At 41.7% G+C, this 12,366-nt stretch overlaps 1 protein-coding gene across 1 annotated transcript in view; it reads right to left on the reverse strand.

Annotated features, from left to right (window-relative positions):
* Positions 1-12,000, reverse strand: part of LOC121613881 (copine-9-like) — a 154,795-nt gene extending 142,795 nt beyond the window's left edge. The window contains exon 1 of the mRNA XM_041947578.1: positions 11,924-12,000. Within this exon, the coding sequence (XP_041803512.1) occupies positions 11,924-12,000 (77 nt within the window). The remainder of the gene's footprint in view (positions 1-11,923) is intronic.
* Between the last annotated feature and the right edge of the window lie 366 nt (positions 12,001-12,366).

A 12,366-nucleotide genomic window follows, 5' to 3' on the forward strand; every position in this document is an offset into this window, starting at 1 on the left:
ATGTTCCCTTGCATTTTTTCTCTCTGGAGGAACATGTGTAGTGAGGGATTTATGAGGTGTTGTTTATTAGCAGGGGTTCATTCTGACAAGGCAACAACTCCCTCTATGAAAACCAAGAGGCTGCAAGAACATGCTGCTTTTCTGCAGAAATACCAAATAATCAGATAAGTAGGGCTGCTGCCTTTCAGAGGAGAACAATGAAGAGCTGCATTTTTACTCCGAGAGAAGAGTATCTGCTTCATCTTTGAAGCCTAAATACTGTGAGACATTCATCTCATTTGAGTGACAAAGGTTTTTGCTTATAATGCCGCCTAATACATGCAACCTTGAGGACATGATACGGGGGAAGTTGGGTATCCAAACGCAGCCCTCCCCTGCTGTGACTGACATTCTCCCACTGAGAAGTCCTGGCTCCCTGTGCTCACTGACCTACATGGCATTTCACTCTGAAAGCACCACAATGTCACTTTTTAGAAGCAGAGTGTGGTGGGTGGCCGCACTGTGCAGCCATCACAGCCGCAATTCTGCTCCAAAACGCCTTCCCTGCACCACAACAGAGAACACTAAACACTTCAAACGCTCATCTGATCGCACACTCAGTTCAATTACCTCGTTAAAAATTCTAATCACATCAGCTCCTTCATCTTCATTGAAAAATCCAGAACCTATAAATATGCAAATATTTTTCACTTCAAAAGTTTAACTGCTTGAGACAAGATGTCTCCTACTTCACCGCGCGCTGGTGTTATAAAAACAACAGGAAGTCAGGTACCGTAGATCGGCTGCTGATTTGGCCAATTTACCCACATTGTTGAAGCTGCAGCAGTGGCTGACACACAGCTCATGGAGGTGATTAAGCTACTTTAAAACGCTTAGTGCCTGATTGCCGCAATTTGTGTCAAACGTACTCCCTCTCTGATATGAGTCACATCTCAGCCGAAGCTGAACAGACACATGTAATATACACATATTGTTAGAGTTGTTGTGACTTCAACTTTCCCACACTGTCACTCCCAGGATATCAGAACTCCAGAACTCAGTTTTCTTCATTGTTAAAGTGATCCAGTGACAGTTTCCTGTGCATCGGGGCTACATTGCAAACAGGAATGTTTAATAGTTCATTCAGCTTAGCTTTAATGATGCCAATTTGCCAAGATGTAAACAAAAATAGGCTAACAAATGTGGCTCAAGTTGTAGCTCACAGCTTGCTCTGGTTGTTTTTTGGGATTTTCTTCTCCATAAATGAGTCCTGTGTCATTCAGTTTGAGATGCTGAAACTGAAGCATTTTCAGTTCCAGCAGACACATCGTCGCCTCCATACACATTGTACGCATCTATGACACCTCTATACTTTACTTTGCTCTGTCTGAACACACCTGTATGCATGTACTCTAGAGTAGCTCCCTCCCCACAGGAATATCCCCAGGAATGGACCTTCTTCCAAACATTTTGATTTGTCATATAGCAGGGAAAGCACAGGTGGAATTACCAACATTAACAATGGCTCTGTTCCATTACATGTCCCAACAAGCTATTCCAGTGGGCCAGCATGCAAAATACCAGGACCCTCCCTAAGTGGAATGCAGCCATCGTTAATGTTATCAAATGCACCTGTGCTTTACAGGTTGTGATATTTCAAAACATCTGCCATGAAAAAGGTCCATTATAATGTTATTGGATGACTCTACAGCACATGATTTCATGCAATGCTGTTGTTCAGCGTTATTATTGTGCCAGTGCAGGAAGCAGTGTGCTCCTCATGGTGTGAGGCAGAACGTAAGGGTGTGGAGGTCAGGGTAATGGATCGGTATAAATTGTTTGCAGCAGCTATTTTTTCCTCAGGAGTTGTTGGAGACCCAGAACAAGCTACAAGAAGGGTGAATATTGGACATACAGTTATCAGCTGGCCAGAAATGCAACTTCTAATAAATGCTAATATTACTCTGTGTCTGCTGGATGTGTAAAGAGACAACTGTTAGCTAACGTGTTTCCTATTAAAACTTCTGAGGTGATAATATGTCAGATGATTTGTTGTGCTACCTCCGTGTGACCAAAATAATAACATATCATAATCACAATAATAATTATCTGTTTGTTTACAACATTTATCAGAAATCAGTCATATATCTTATGACCAGTTATATTATTTTCTGCCACTAGGGGACACTGTAGATAAAAAAACAACACTGCTATTGGTCCATACATGTTTCTTAAAATAATTCAATTCAGTTCAATAATTTTTCTGCTATCAGCTACGTACAACCCCATTTCCAACAACATTCTGTACTGAATATAATCATTTAAGTAACCCTTAAATTATAAAGTGCATTGCCTAAAACCATTTCAGTCATTTCCAGGTATCAGTATAAGTACAGTATTTTCCTACTTCTGGCATCTCACTAGTCAGGGATGGATAGTGGGGGGTATTGGGGTTAATAGATGCTTTTTTTGCACGAGACGGGAGGTCACTTATTTCCTACTGTCCTATTCAAACAATCCTGTGCCAGCGGCAGTCAGTGCAGACTGCAGGGTGGCTTCCACGCTCAGCTTGTCTAATAGGATGTAGAGGAGCGGCGTTTGGGCAGCAGTCAGGCAGACTGCCACTTATATAAGACAGACGAAAAACACAGCTTGCTTCCACACTATCTGACTGCCTGTCTAACACACATACACACTGACACTTCATGTGACAGAGCTGTTTACACACACACAGACACAACATGCTTACACCTTTTTCAAACCTGGTCCGTAAGATGGAGCCTCCATATTGTCATTGACAAGTCATCAAACCAGATTTGTGTATTTACACAGCTGAATCATTTTCTGTCATCACTGATCTATTTTTATGGCAACATGCACGGCCTGACAGCTCTGAATGCAGTAACAAGCCTGTTATATGTAGAGAAAACCCGGCATCACATCATCTGTTTCATCACAGAGCTGAAGACTGATGAAGGCAAACAGCTGATGGGCATAAGAGCTTTCTTCATACCAATCCAACAAAAGCCATTTTACAGCTGTCAACACATCTGCATGTTCCTGGAACTTTTCTTCATCACTGAATGCCTGAATTCTGCCTTTATTTATGTTCCATATCATAGTCTCATGTAAACATCACTAACTTTATGTGGTTTTGCAACCCTGTGGGAGGACATTATATCATAAGGTAGTACATTTCAATCATTTTCAACAGGAAAAAAGTTTTGAAGGATCATAATGCTGTCTGGATTACATGTTGTATCTGTGTGATGAGGAAGCATTGTTAACATATCTGGCAGGTCACATGCATGGTGACACTGACTGTATCGGTAATGTTCAATAAGAACAAATTTCATTTGTTTTTCTACAATATCTGCTCTCCCAATACAACATGTGCCTGCAGTGACTTAAAGCATTACTAATAAACTTCTTGATGATTATATTAAGGCACTTAATGAGTTTAGAGGAAGATTATGAGACAAGACAGAACAAAGCAGCATCTTTCACTAACCTGAACCAAAGTGCTTTTGTTGCCTAAACCTGCTGTAACTGTAGACTGTGCTGTGCTGGTGCTACAGTTATGTAGTTTGTGTGCCCACCATGCACATCTTCACAGCTTCTGTTCAAGTAGCACTGTGTCCACACACATAATGTTTTCTCTTTTTTTTGCACTACTGTTAACATCCTTCTATCACACAGTAAAGGGATTTTTTTCCTTAGGTGATCTTCACGATGGTTCTACCCTCATGACTTTTAACCAAGTTATGGAAAAATACGGCATACAAAGAAATGATCTCTTTCATTATTTCCAGGTCAGAGATTTTATTATAAAAGACACAACGCTGCTTGCTGATGTGGAGGTCACACAGATAGAGAAACAGGTGCTTCTTTCCCAGGGGGATGCAATCTGGGAGGGGGAACTGGGTGTTGTGATAACTGAGCAGATGTGGGAGGATATCTGGGATAATGCGAGGAAAATATCAGTTTGTACCCGGACAAGAGCAATGCAACTTAAGATACTGCATAGAGCACACGGAGCTCCAAACCGCCTCTCCAAATATCGAAAGGAGGTTTCCCCATTTTGTCTTAAATGTAGGACGGGAATTGGTGATCTTGCTCACTGTTTCTGGTCTTGTGTAAAGATACAAACACTTTGGAAAGATGTACAAAAGGTTCTGAAGAAGAAATTTGAATTTGACCCGGATTCCCTCCCTGTGTAACTGATGTATATCAGAAAAAGCTGTATAATGTAATGACATTTTGTGCTAGGAAAAACATTCTTCAGCACTGGAGCTCAGACAAAGCCCCCTCAGTTGTGGGATGGCATAGGACAATAATTGAATATATACCTCTGGACTTTCTGACCTGTCTGCTGCACTAAAAATGAATGTATTTGAAAGAGTATGGAAACCATTTCTTGACTATATTAATGTAAATATTTCTGCCATAATGACAAGAGCGTTTGTATGAAGGAGAAGAAATCTTATTTTTTATTTTTCTTTAGCTCGCATTGTATTTCACACTTCATATCATACTGTATAATGTACCTGTCAGTTTTCATTTTTCTGGAACTAATGTTTCTGTTTGTGATTTTGATCTTTAAGTTGCTACCTCCAGCTTGTTTTTATGTTTGTTTATATTTGGGTTTGTCTTTTGTGTTTGCTTATTGATAAAAATGAATGAACACATTTAAAAAACATCCTTCTATCACATACATGTGCAATATTACATTCTTTTTTTCTTAAATACTACACCAATGCATGTATATTTTCATCTCCACTGAGACACACTAATATATATATTTATCCACTGTGCAATAGACCAAATACTGTACTTAACTTATCCACACCAGCAATTTTTTCAATCGTCAATCAATATTTCTCCATATTTTCAATTGGCATTATATTGATTGATTTAGAATATTTTGTATAAAATATACATATTTATAGTCAACGACTGATTTTGCATTGTCATTTTTTATTCTCCATTGCCTTGCTGTTGCTATTTCTATTGATGCTGCCTGTAACACAAAATTTGCCCATTAATAATTAATAAAGGATTAATAAAGTTTATCTTATCTTGTAATTCTTATCTTATAAATGCTGTGCTTATTTTACAAACTCTCTCTCTCTCTCACACACACACACACACACACAAATGTTGCCTGTGAAAAGGCAACAATTATGTTTCCCATCACAACAATTAAATTAAATTAGTATATTTATAGGGGACAGGGTTGGGTTTTAAGAATGATGCGGCGTCAGCAAATGAGATCCTGGAACAGTGCTTGATGTGCAAGAAAACTATATTTAGGTGAGGTGGAGGTATTAGAGGAGATGCAATAAAGGCTGATGAAACATGCTTTATAGAGTAAACAGTGATACTGGGGGACCTGCTTACTTCTACTACTTCTACTTGTTTTTCTTTACTGCATACAGACGGAGCATCAGCACGTTACCACCACCCACTGCTACATGTCTCTGGTGGTTCAAAAAAATTCTGCAATGTGTGTGAGGAGACAAATTTACCAATTCATTCATGATGGTCGTACTAATGGCAGATGAAAAGAAGAGAGCCACTGTGTGTACAACCTGAAGATTTCAAACTTTGGTCTCTCTCACAACTATCTCACAGCTGATAAGTTGCATTTCTATCCATGGCTGTCAAGACTCATAACATATGCAGTGAAAACTTTGAGGGAATTTAATAAAAAGTATTAAGTGTATTGTTACACTGTATTGACTTGTATGATTCCAGTCAATAGTTTCCAGTGAGAAACTTGCTGTCTTCATTAAGAGACTGTTTTTCCAGAGGAGCACAGAGGACTGATAGAGCTTCATCCCAAGGAGCAACAACAATCACCTGAAGCTCAATAACGGCAGAACCAATGAGCTTGTGCTGGACTGCAGTGATTCAAATAGAGATGTTGCTGCAAAGAAGCTACAAACTGTAACACTTCACACACATGTTCAACACGGCAGCACAGAAGATCTGTACAATCAGCACAGCTTCAAGGTGGACGCCCAAGACTAGTGTCACCAATTCAGTATCTGACCAAATGTGAAATATGGTCACAATCTGCTTTCTGTTCCTGAGTTACGCTGTTGAATAATGAGCAGAAAAGTGTTGTAACAGAACATTATGATGTCACAGTGAAGTCGGTTTTTAACAAATATCCTGTGAGACATTTGTGTGGAAATTTTGTCATAATAAATATATGAATTCTTGAGTGTTTTGTGAGGTGAACTTTGACTTACATCTAATTAGTTCATCCCAGATGCAAAACCTGAAGAAGTCCCTTGTGGTGTTCCTGAGCTATCGCGTTCACGAGAATGGCCAACCCGTAACCATAAAGCCTCCAGCCAGAGCTGTCGCTGGCACAGAGACATAAAAAGACAGCGTGGCAGACCACAATTTCTGCAACACCATCCGTGCACTCAAGTCAGTGACAGAGATAAATGGGCTGAAAAATACTCTCTAACAATATTCACTGGGATTCTTCTATTTTTTACAAAGAAAAAATTCTATTCTAGAATGTTTTTATATCTGTGCAACATTTGGATGGAAAAATACACCCAGGTTAGTCTGTAAGAAGTCGACTCTATTAAGAAGTGGACAGACAGACTGGAGGCCAGAGAATTTAAGCCATTCGAAAGATTTTGGTTTTGATCATAAGAAGAAAATTCTATTTCTAATTCTAAAAGTCAGGAAAAATCTTTAACCACATTGTAATACTGCTGAGCGCCAGAGGAGGATTTCCTCTTCATGTCTCCAGTTGTGATGTACAACGATGAATCTCCTCTTCTTTTCTTGTCCCAGTGCACCAAACAGCCATCGTATACTGACAGCAGATGTGAGTGGTCAGTTGCAGCTGCCTGCCTGTCTTGACATTAATAGACTCGTTCAGTGCAGGGACATGAATCCAGTGGCTCTCCCCTGGTTCTCATTTCCATTTTTACACTTGTGTCTTTTCTATTTGATCAGAAACCTTTGTGTCAAGCATCTTAACCTGAATGGGGAAAGCAATCCACCTCATTACCACCTGCAGTGACTTTGAGCTACGACACGACATCTGGGCTGTTAGAGGATGAAACCCTTAATGGAAAAAAGAAACGGGAAAGAATAGATCAACTGGGACATTGAGTGTAGAGAGACAGATTGATTCCTTTTTCCCTCAGGCAAATCCTTCTCATATTGCAAAACAAGCTGACTCCCTTCAAGATCTAAAAAGGGAGTACAAGCAGTGTGAGTCACAGACCAGGAGAGCCTTTTAGAAAAGTCACACAGTCACCTTCAGATAACCTCCCCTAACAATACACCGACGTTCACACAATAATGAGACAGTGCTGCTACATGAAAACTTTTTAAATCATCCAAATGCCAAGTATCTGTCAGAGCACATCAGGCACGTCCCCTCAGACAGAGGATGATGAAAGAAGCTGAGTTGGGAGGATGATGGTGGTGCAGCAGCTCAGATCAGGCTGAGTTCAGGGGTTGGCTTGCTGAGAGAGGCAACAGTTGCTCAGATTAGAAGGAATAACAAGATCACCACGACGCAACAGCGTCAAGATTGTTTCTGTCACCAGGCATGATTGTTTCATGCAGTGGGCACGGCTAGTGGCGGCAGTCATCTTGAATCATTGGAAAACTCTATGTCTACTTCGCAGCAATATCATTTTCATGTCTACAGAATGCACACAGTCTGTGAAGTAAATCCAGGATTTCAGAGGCAGGAAACCCACTGGTCCCCTGAGACAAAAGGACCAGTTACCTGGTGGTGTCAGGACTGGGAGAGGAAAGCCAAACCACATGAGTGGAAGCTGGGAGGAATGGCATGTTTTATATTAATGGATCTATCATAAGTTAATATGACCGCCTTCTCTGCGTGGGATTCAAACTGTGTACGTGGGCATGATGTCAGTAACGTGTGTGCTGACGGCAGAGGTTAACAGACCTTTCACAACAGATGAAAAACAAGTTTTAGGTGAGCTACTTCCAGGTCCTGCACTGGGTCATAACAGCTGTGCATGAGTTGGTTCTGTAGGGTGCAAAGACCACTCTAAACAATACATTACGTTAGCCTCTTCACTATTGTGTGGCAAAGTGCTCAAAGACGATTGGGCACGAAAGAAAACACGGTAATAGGTTGTTTGCTGTGATTTTCTGCATCGGAAGCACTATAACACACTAACAGGGCCTATGTTTTGTGTCATTTATGGTTGCACCAAAAGTTGTTGTTTATAAGTTTGAAAAATGCAAGAAACTGACCAAAAAATGCAGGAAAAAATGTCTTGTTAAACGCCTGCGGTGGGAAGGAGCTGAGCCGGATAATGGTGGAAACAGTGTAATATTAGCTATTGTTTGGTGATAGATTTAAAGTGATAGCCACAGGCTACAGACAGGTGAACTTAAGTAATGTACCCTGTCTTGTTTCACAACGATGAACGTCCTTGGTGGCGTTTCACATGACCTTTGCAAGTGGTTAAGAAGGCAGACAACTGTAACATGAACGTTAACAATCAGCACCGCAGCACTGAACGTTTGTTGCTCGGTTCATCCACAGCACAATAAAAGCTACTCAACCTCACAAAAACAAACGACAGTCAGAGGCCTCCATACTTTTGTATGCTTTCATTTGTTTTCTGGAGTAGAACTGCGTCTGAATGATCAGGTAGTTGGCTACATCTGCTACTAATTTGCTAATTTGTTTCAACGTATCGTTGAGAGCGGACTTTACACTCTATCTTAAGAGAGAACTTACTTAAAGATGGTGCAACTGTCACTGTCATGACTTTACTGGTGCGCTTGATGGAACTGAGCCATCATTAACGAAATGTCCTGAGACAAGTCAAAATGCCATGAAAAAGGTTCATATACGCATCACTCTGAACAAACTCTGGAAGCTGCTTTATCAAAATGTGCTGGCACAAGTGTTGTCACATCATCCAGAACTAAAATGATAAAGCTGCATTTATTGATTTCAATTTGTGTTTGTTTGTTTGTTTTCTTTGGTGAATGGAGGGCAGCAGAAACATATCTGCACAGACACGTTTCTATTTATACAGCCAGCAGATAAAGAGCTATCACCGTTCTATAGTCACTCTTCTATTGGCTTTGTTTTGGTCTCCACAGGCAGCGTACAGTGGGTCTAAGCGTTAGCACTGACAACAGCTATCTGCTGCTGCTGGAAACCAGGTTGATGAGAGCTGTACGACTAAACCAAAACAACAAGCTGAAAGGCACAGCAAGGCTCTGCAGAGCTGAGGGGAGCTGAGGAGCTGAGGAGCTGAGGAGCTGAGGGGAGCTGAGGGGAGCTGAGGGGAGCTGAGGAGAGCTGAGGGGAGCTGGGTGATGATGTGCCACTACAAGGAACACAGTTTCACAGTACAGTGGTAACTATGAATCAAATAGCCGTTTGAACACCAACATTACCTACATTGTTCCTCACAGCTTCAGCTCCACAGCTTAAGGTCTCTTCAGTTTTTTCTGTGGATAAAGCCGTAGAGTCAGCCTTCAAACACCCAGAGTCCTTCTCCTGAGTCCCCCTGTCTCCCTCTCTGTCTGCATCTCCTGTATTCACAGCTGATGTCTGGTTGAGTGAGGATCCTTCTGGGGCCCACTGAGCCAACCCCATTCTGTCAAGTCAGGCCACTGAAACAGCCCCTCTCTAACCCCTCCGGACTGGCAGGACCCGGGGACACTGAGGACCAGGAATAGCTTGTCACAATCAGCAGCTTCAGGCTCTGTGAGCATATAGACATGACCCAGGACATGGAAATAATTTTGTCTGAGGGGACGCACTGGCCATCAGTCTGTGCCAGGTGTACCGTCAGCGGGCCCTCGTGGTGGCTCCACTGACATTCATTTCAGATTTCACACTTAAAGCAGTATGAACTTTTTGCCACCTGGAGCATAATGAAATAATAAGAGCAGAACACAACATTAAAGCTGCATTAAAGAACAAGCTGAGGTTAATGAGAGCTGCGAAAGTGGCCAAACACCAAACCAAAGAACTGAAAAACACACAGACACTCCATAGTGACACTGCAGAGTCCCATCACACAGCCATTTCAACCACTGTAAATATGATAATAATGTTAAGTGTAGATTTAAAGTTCAAACTGAAATCCAAATGCGTAAATGTGTGTGTAGATTTTGTACAAGAACAATCCAAGTCTGAGACAAACTGTGGCTTTCTTCAGATTTCACCTTTCACAGAGCCGGGCAGCAATAGAGTCTGCAAGCCCTCACAGCACTGATGACATTTTGCTTTTCATGCTCCTCAACAAAAGCAAAAGAAGGTATTGGGTTCAGCAAGTCTGGTGAGAGGGGGGCGGTGGATTTAGATCAAAACATTTTTATAGGTTTCCAGGAATAAGTCTGTGTTATATACGAGCTAAAGGAAGACTCTGCCATCATCTCACCCCCAATCTTGTATTGTGCACTTTATTGGTCAAATGTTCCTTCTGACTGAAAGTTCACAGAAGAAAGTGTTCCTGCACAGCGTCACTGTTGAGACCCACACCCACCTCTACACCCACACCCACACTTGAAACAAGTACAAAATTAATAATTGATTAAAAAAAAAATCAGAAAAACAACACAACTGAAAGTTATTTTTCTGAACATCTCTGGAGCACAAAAAGCTACTGAAACACATGGATTTAACCACCATTTATTCTTGTAAATATTATTGTTAAAGTTCTCACTTTAACCCACAGGATTTCCCAGATAAACTGATTTATTTCATTCACTGTGAAATAACTAGGATTTTTGTTAAAACTCAGAACACGGCTTAGTATAAACTTCTTAAATTGCACTGTATGCAGGTTTGTAACGGCAGTGGGGTGGGGGAGTGGACTCATCACCTACTTGGAACTCCCAAAAATTTCTGGCCTGCCCTGCAGCATTCAGCTTTGAAGTACAAATTATAATCAAGTGTTTCAGTGGGACACGGCTCGGAGTGCCATCCTGAAAATATACTTCATTTCCATTCATTTGAGTGAGTGTTGGCCTCCTCAGGAGCTTTAACAGGTCTGTGTTCAGCAGCCTTTTGACTTCAGAGCAGGACTCAGTGCCTCAGCATGTGGATGGAGGCGTTCACTTCCCAGCATACGTCCCCTTTTCTCTCCTTTCTTTAATGCTCCTTTATTTTATTTGCTGCATCTCCATTAATCCTGAAATTCTGTCCTCAACACACAGGAACTTTGACCACATTTCAAGACCATTTTTCATTCCTGCTGACATTTTTATCAAACCTGTATATTTATATATCTTCACAGCTCCTGACGTATACTTTTACTGAAAAGACATTCTCATATTGGTGTATTTTATTATTTTAAAACATCACCATCATCATCAGTTTTTGAACTTGTACTGTTCCTGCTGACCACTCCACTTTGTAACAGTGCTGCTGTTCAGTTTCCTTGTGCTGATATTAGATTCTGCCTCTAAAATGAGTCCTATCGGTCAATTATGTGAGGATTCTTCCTCCTCCTCGTCAGCTTGTTAAAATAACCATTCTTCAAAGCTCTCCGTGTCTTTTTCTTCATTGTCAGGCAGCACATTTAATATCCACGCACAGATGTGATCTCAGAGTTGCGCTCTCCGGAGCTCTCCAAGGCTCTCAGAATAAATCCTGGTACTGTTGGTTACTGCGCCCCCACGCACTTCTACACCCACAGCACATGCAAATTCCTCCTGATGAACACTGAGTTGCTCCAAGCACGGAAAGCCACACAATACTGATTAAAACACGAGGAAAAGTGTGAGGTGGACAGAAAATGGCACGAAACTACGCACAAGAATATCAGAGCCACTTGAAAAAAAACCCTGACGGCAGCACTGAGTTTAACAGGCCTACAGGCATCCAGAATTAGTCCATATGTGAATGCAAAAAGATGAATGACATGCGAGCATTGGGAGACATGCTGGCGGGGCTCACCTGCAGGAAACGGTGATTTCTATCTTTGTCGCAGGTACGGTGGAGTTGAGTGGGTCGAAATCCCCGATTGTCGCCATGATTGAGATTTTTTTTTCTTCTTCTTCTTCTAAATCCTTGAAGTTCTCACTTATATTACAGCACTAAATCTCCCGTGGCCGTGATGTGCTCCTTCCATCCACCCGACACTGACAGACGGGGTGAAGCGGCCGGCTCCGGTAGTTGTAGTTGTTGCTGCTGACGGTCGCTGGAGCGCAGTTGAGGGCATACCTGAGGATGAGGCTTTCATTCATGGAGAGAGAGAGAGAGAGAGAGAGAGAGAGAGAGACTGGAGCGCGCGGGTCCAGCTCCGCCGCTCCTCACTTCTATCCATCCATCGCCAGGTGGAGGCAGAGATCTCTACAAGTTCCGCTGTGTCTGGGCGCAACTTGTGGTCCGAGTATGGG

This window comes from Chelmon rostratus, chromosome 2, assembly GCF_017976325.1.
Source record: "Chelmon rostratus isolate fCheRos1 chromosome 2, fCheRos1.pri, whole genome shotgun sequence".
Classification (NCBI taxonomy): domain Eukaryota; kingdom Metazoa; phylum Chordata; class Actinopteri; order Chaetodontiformes; family Chaetodontidae; genus Chelmon; species Chelmon rostratus.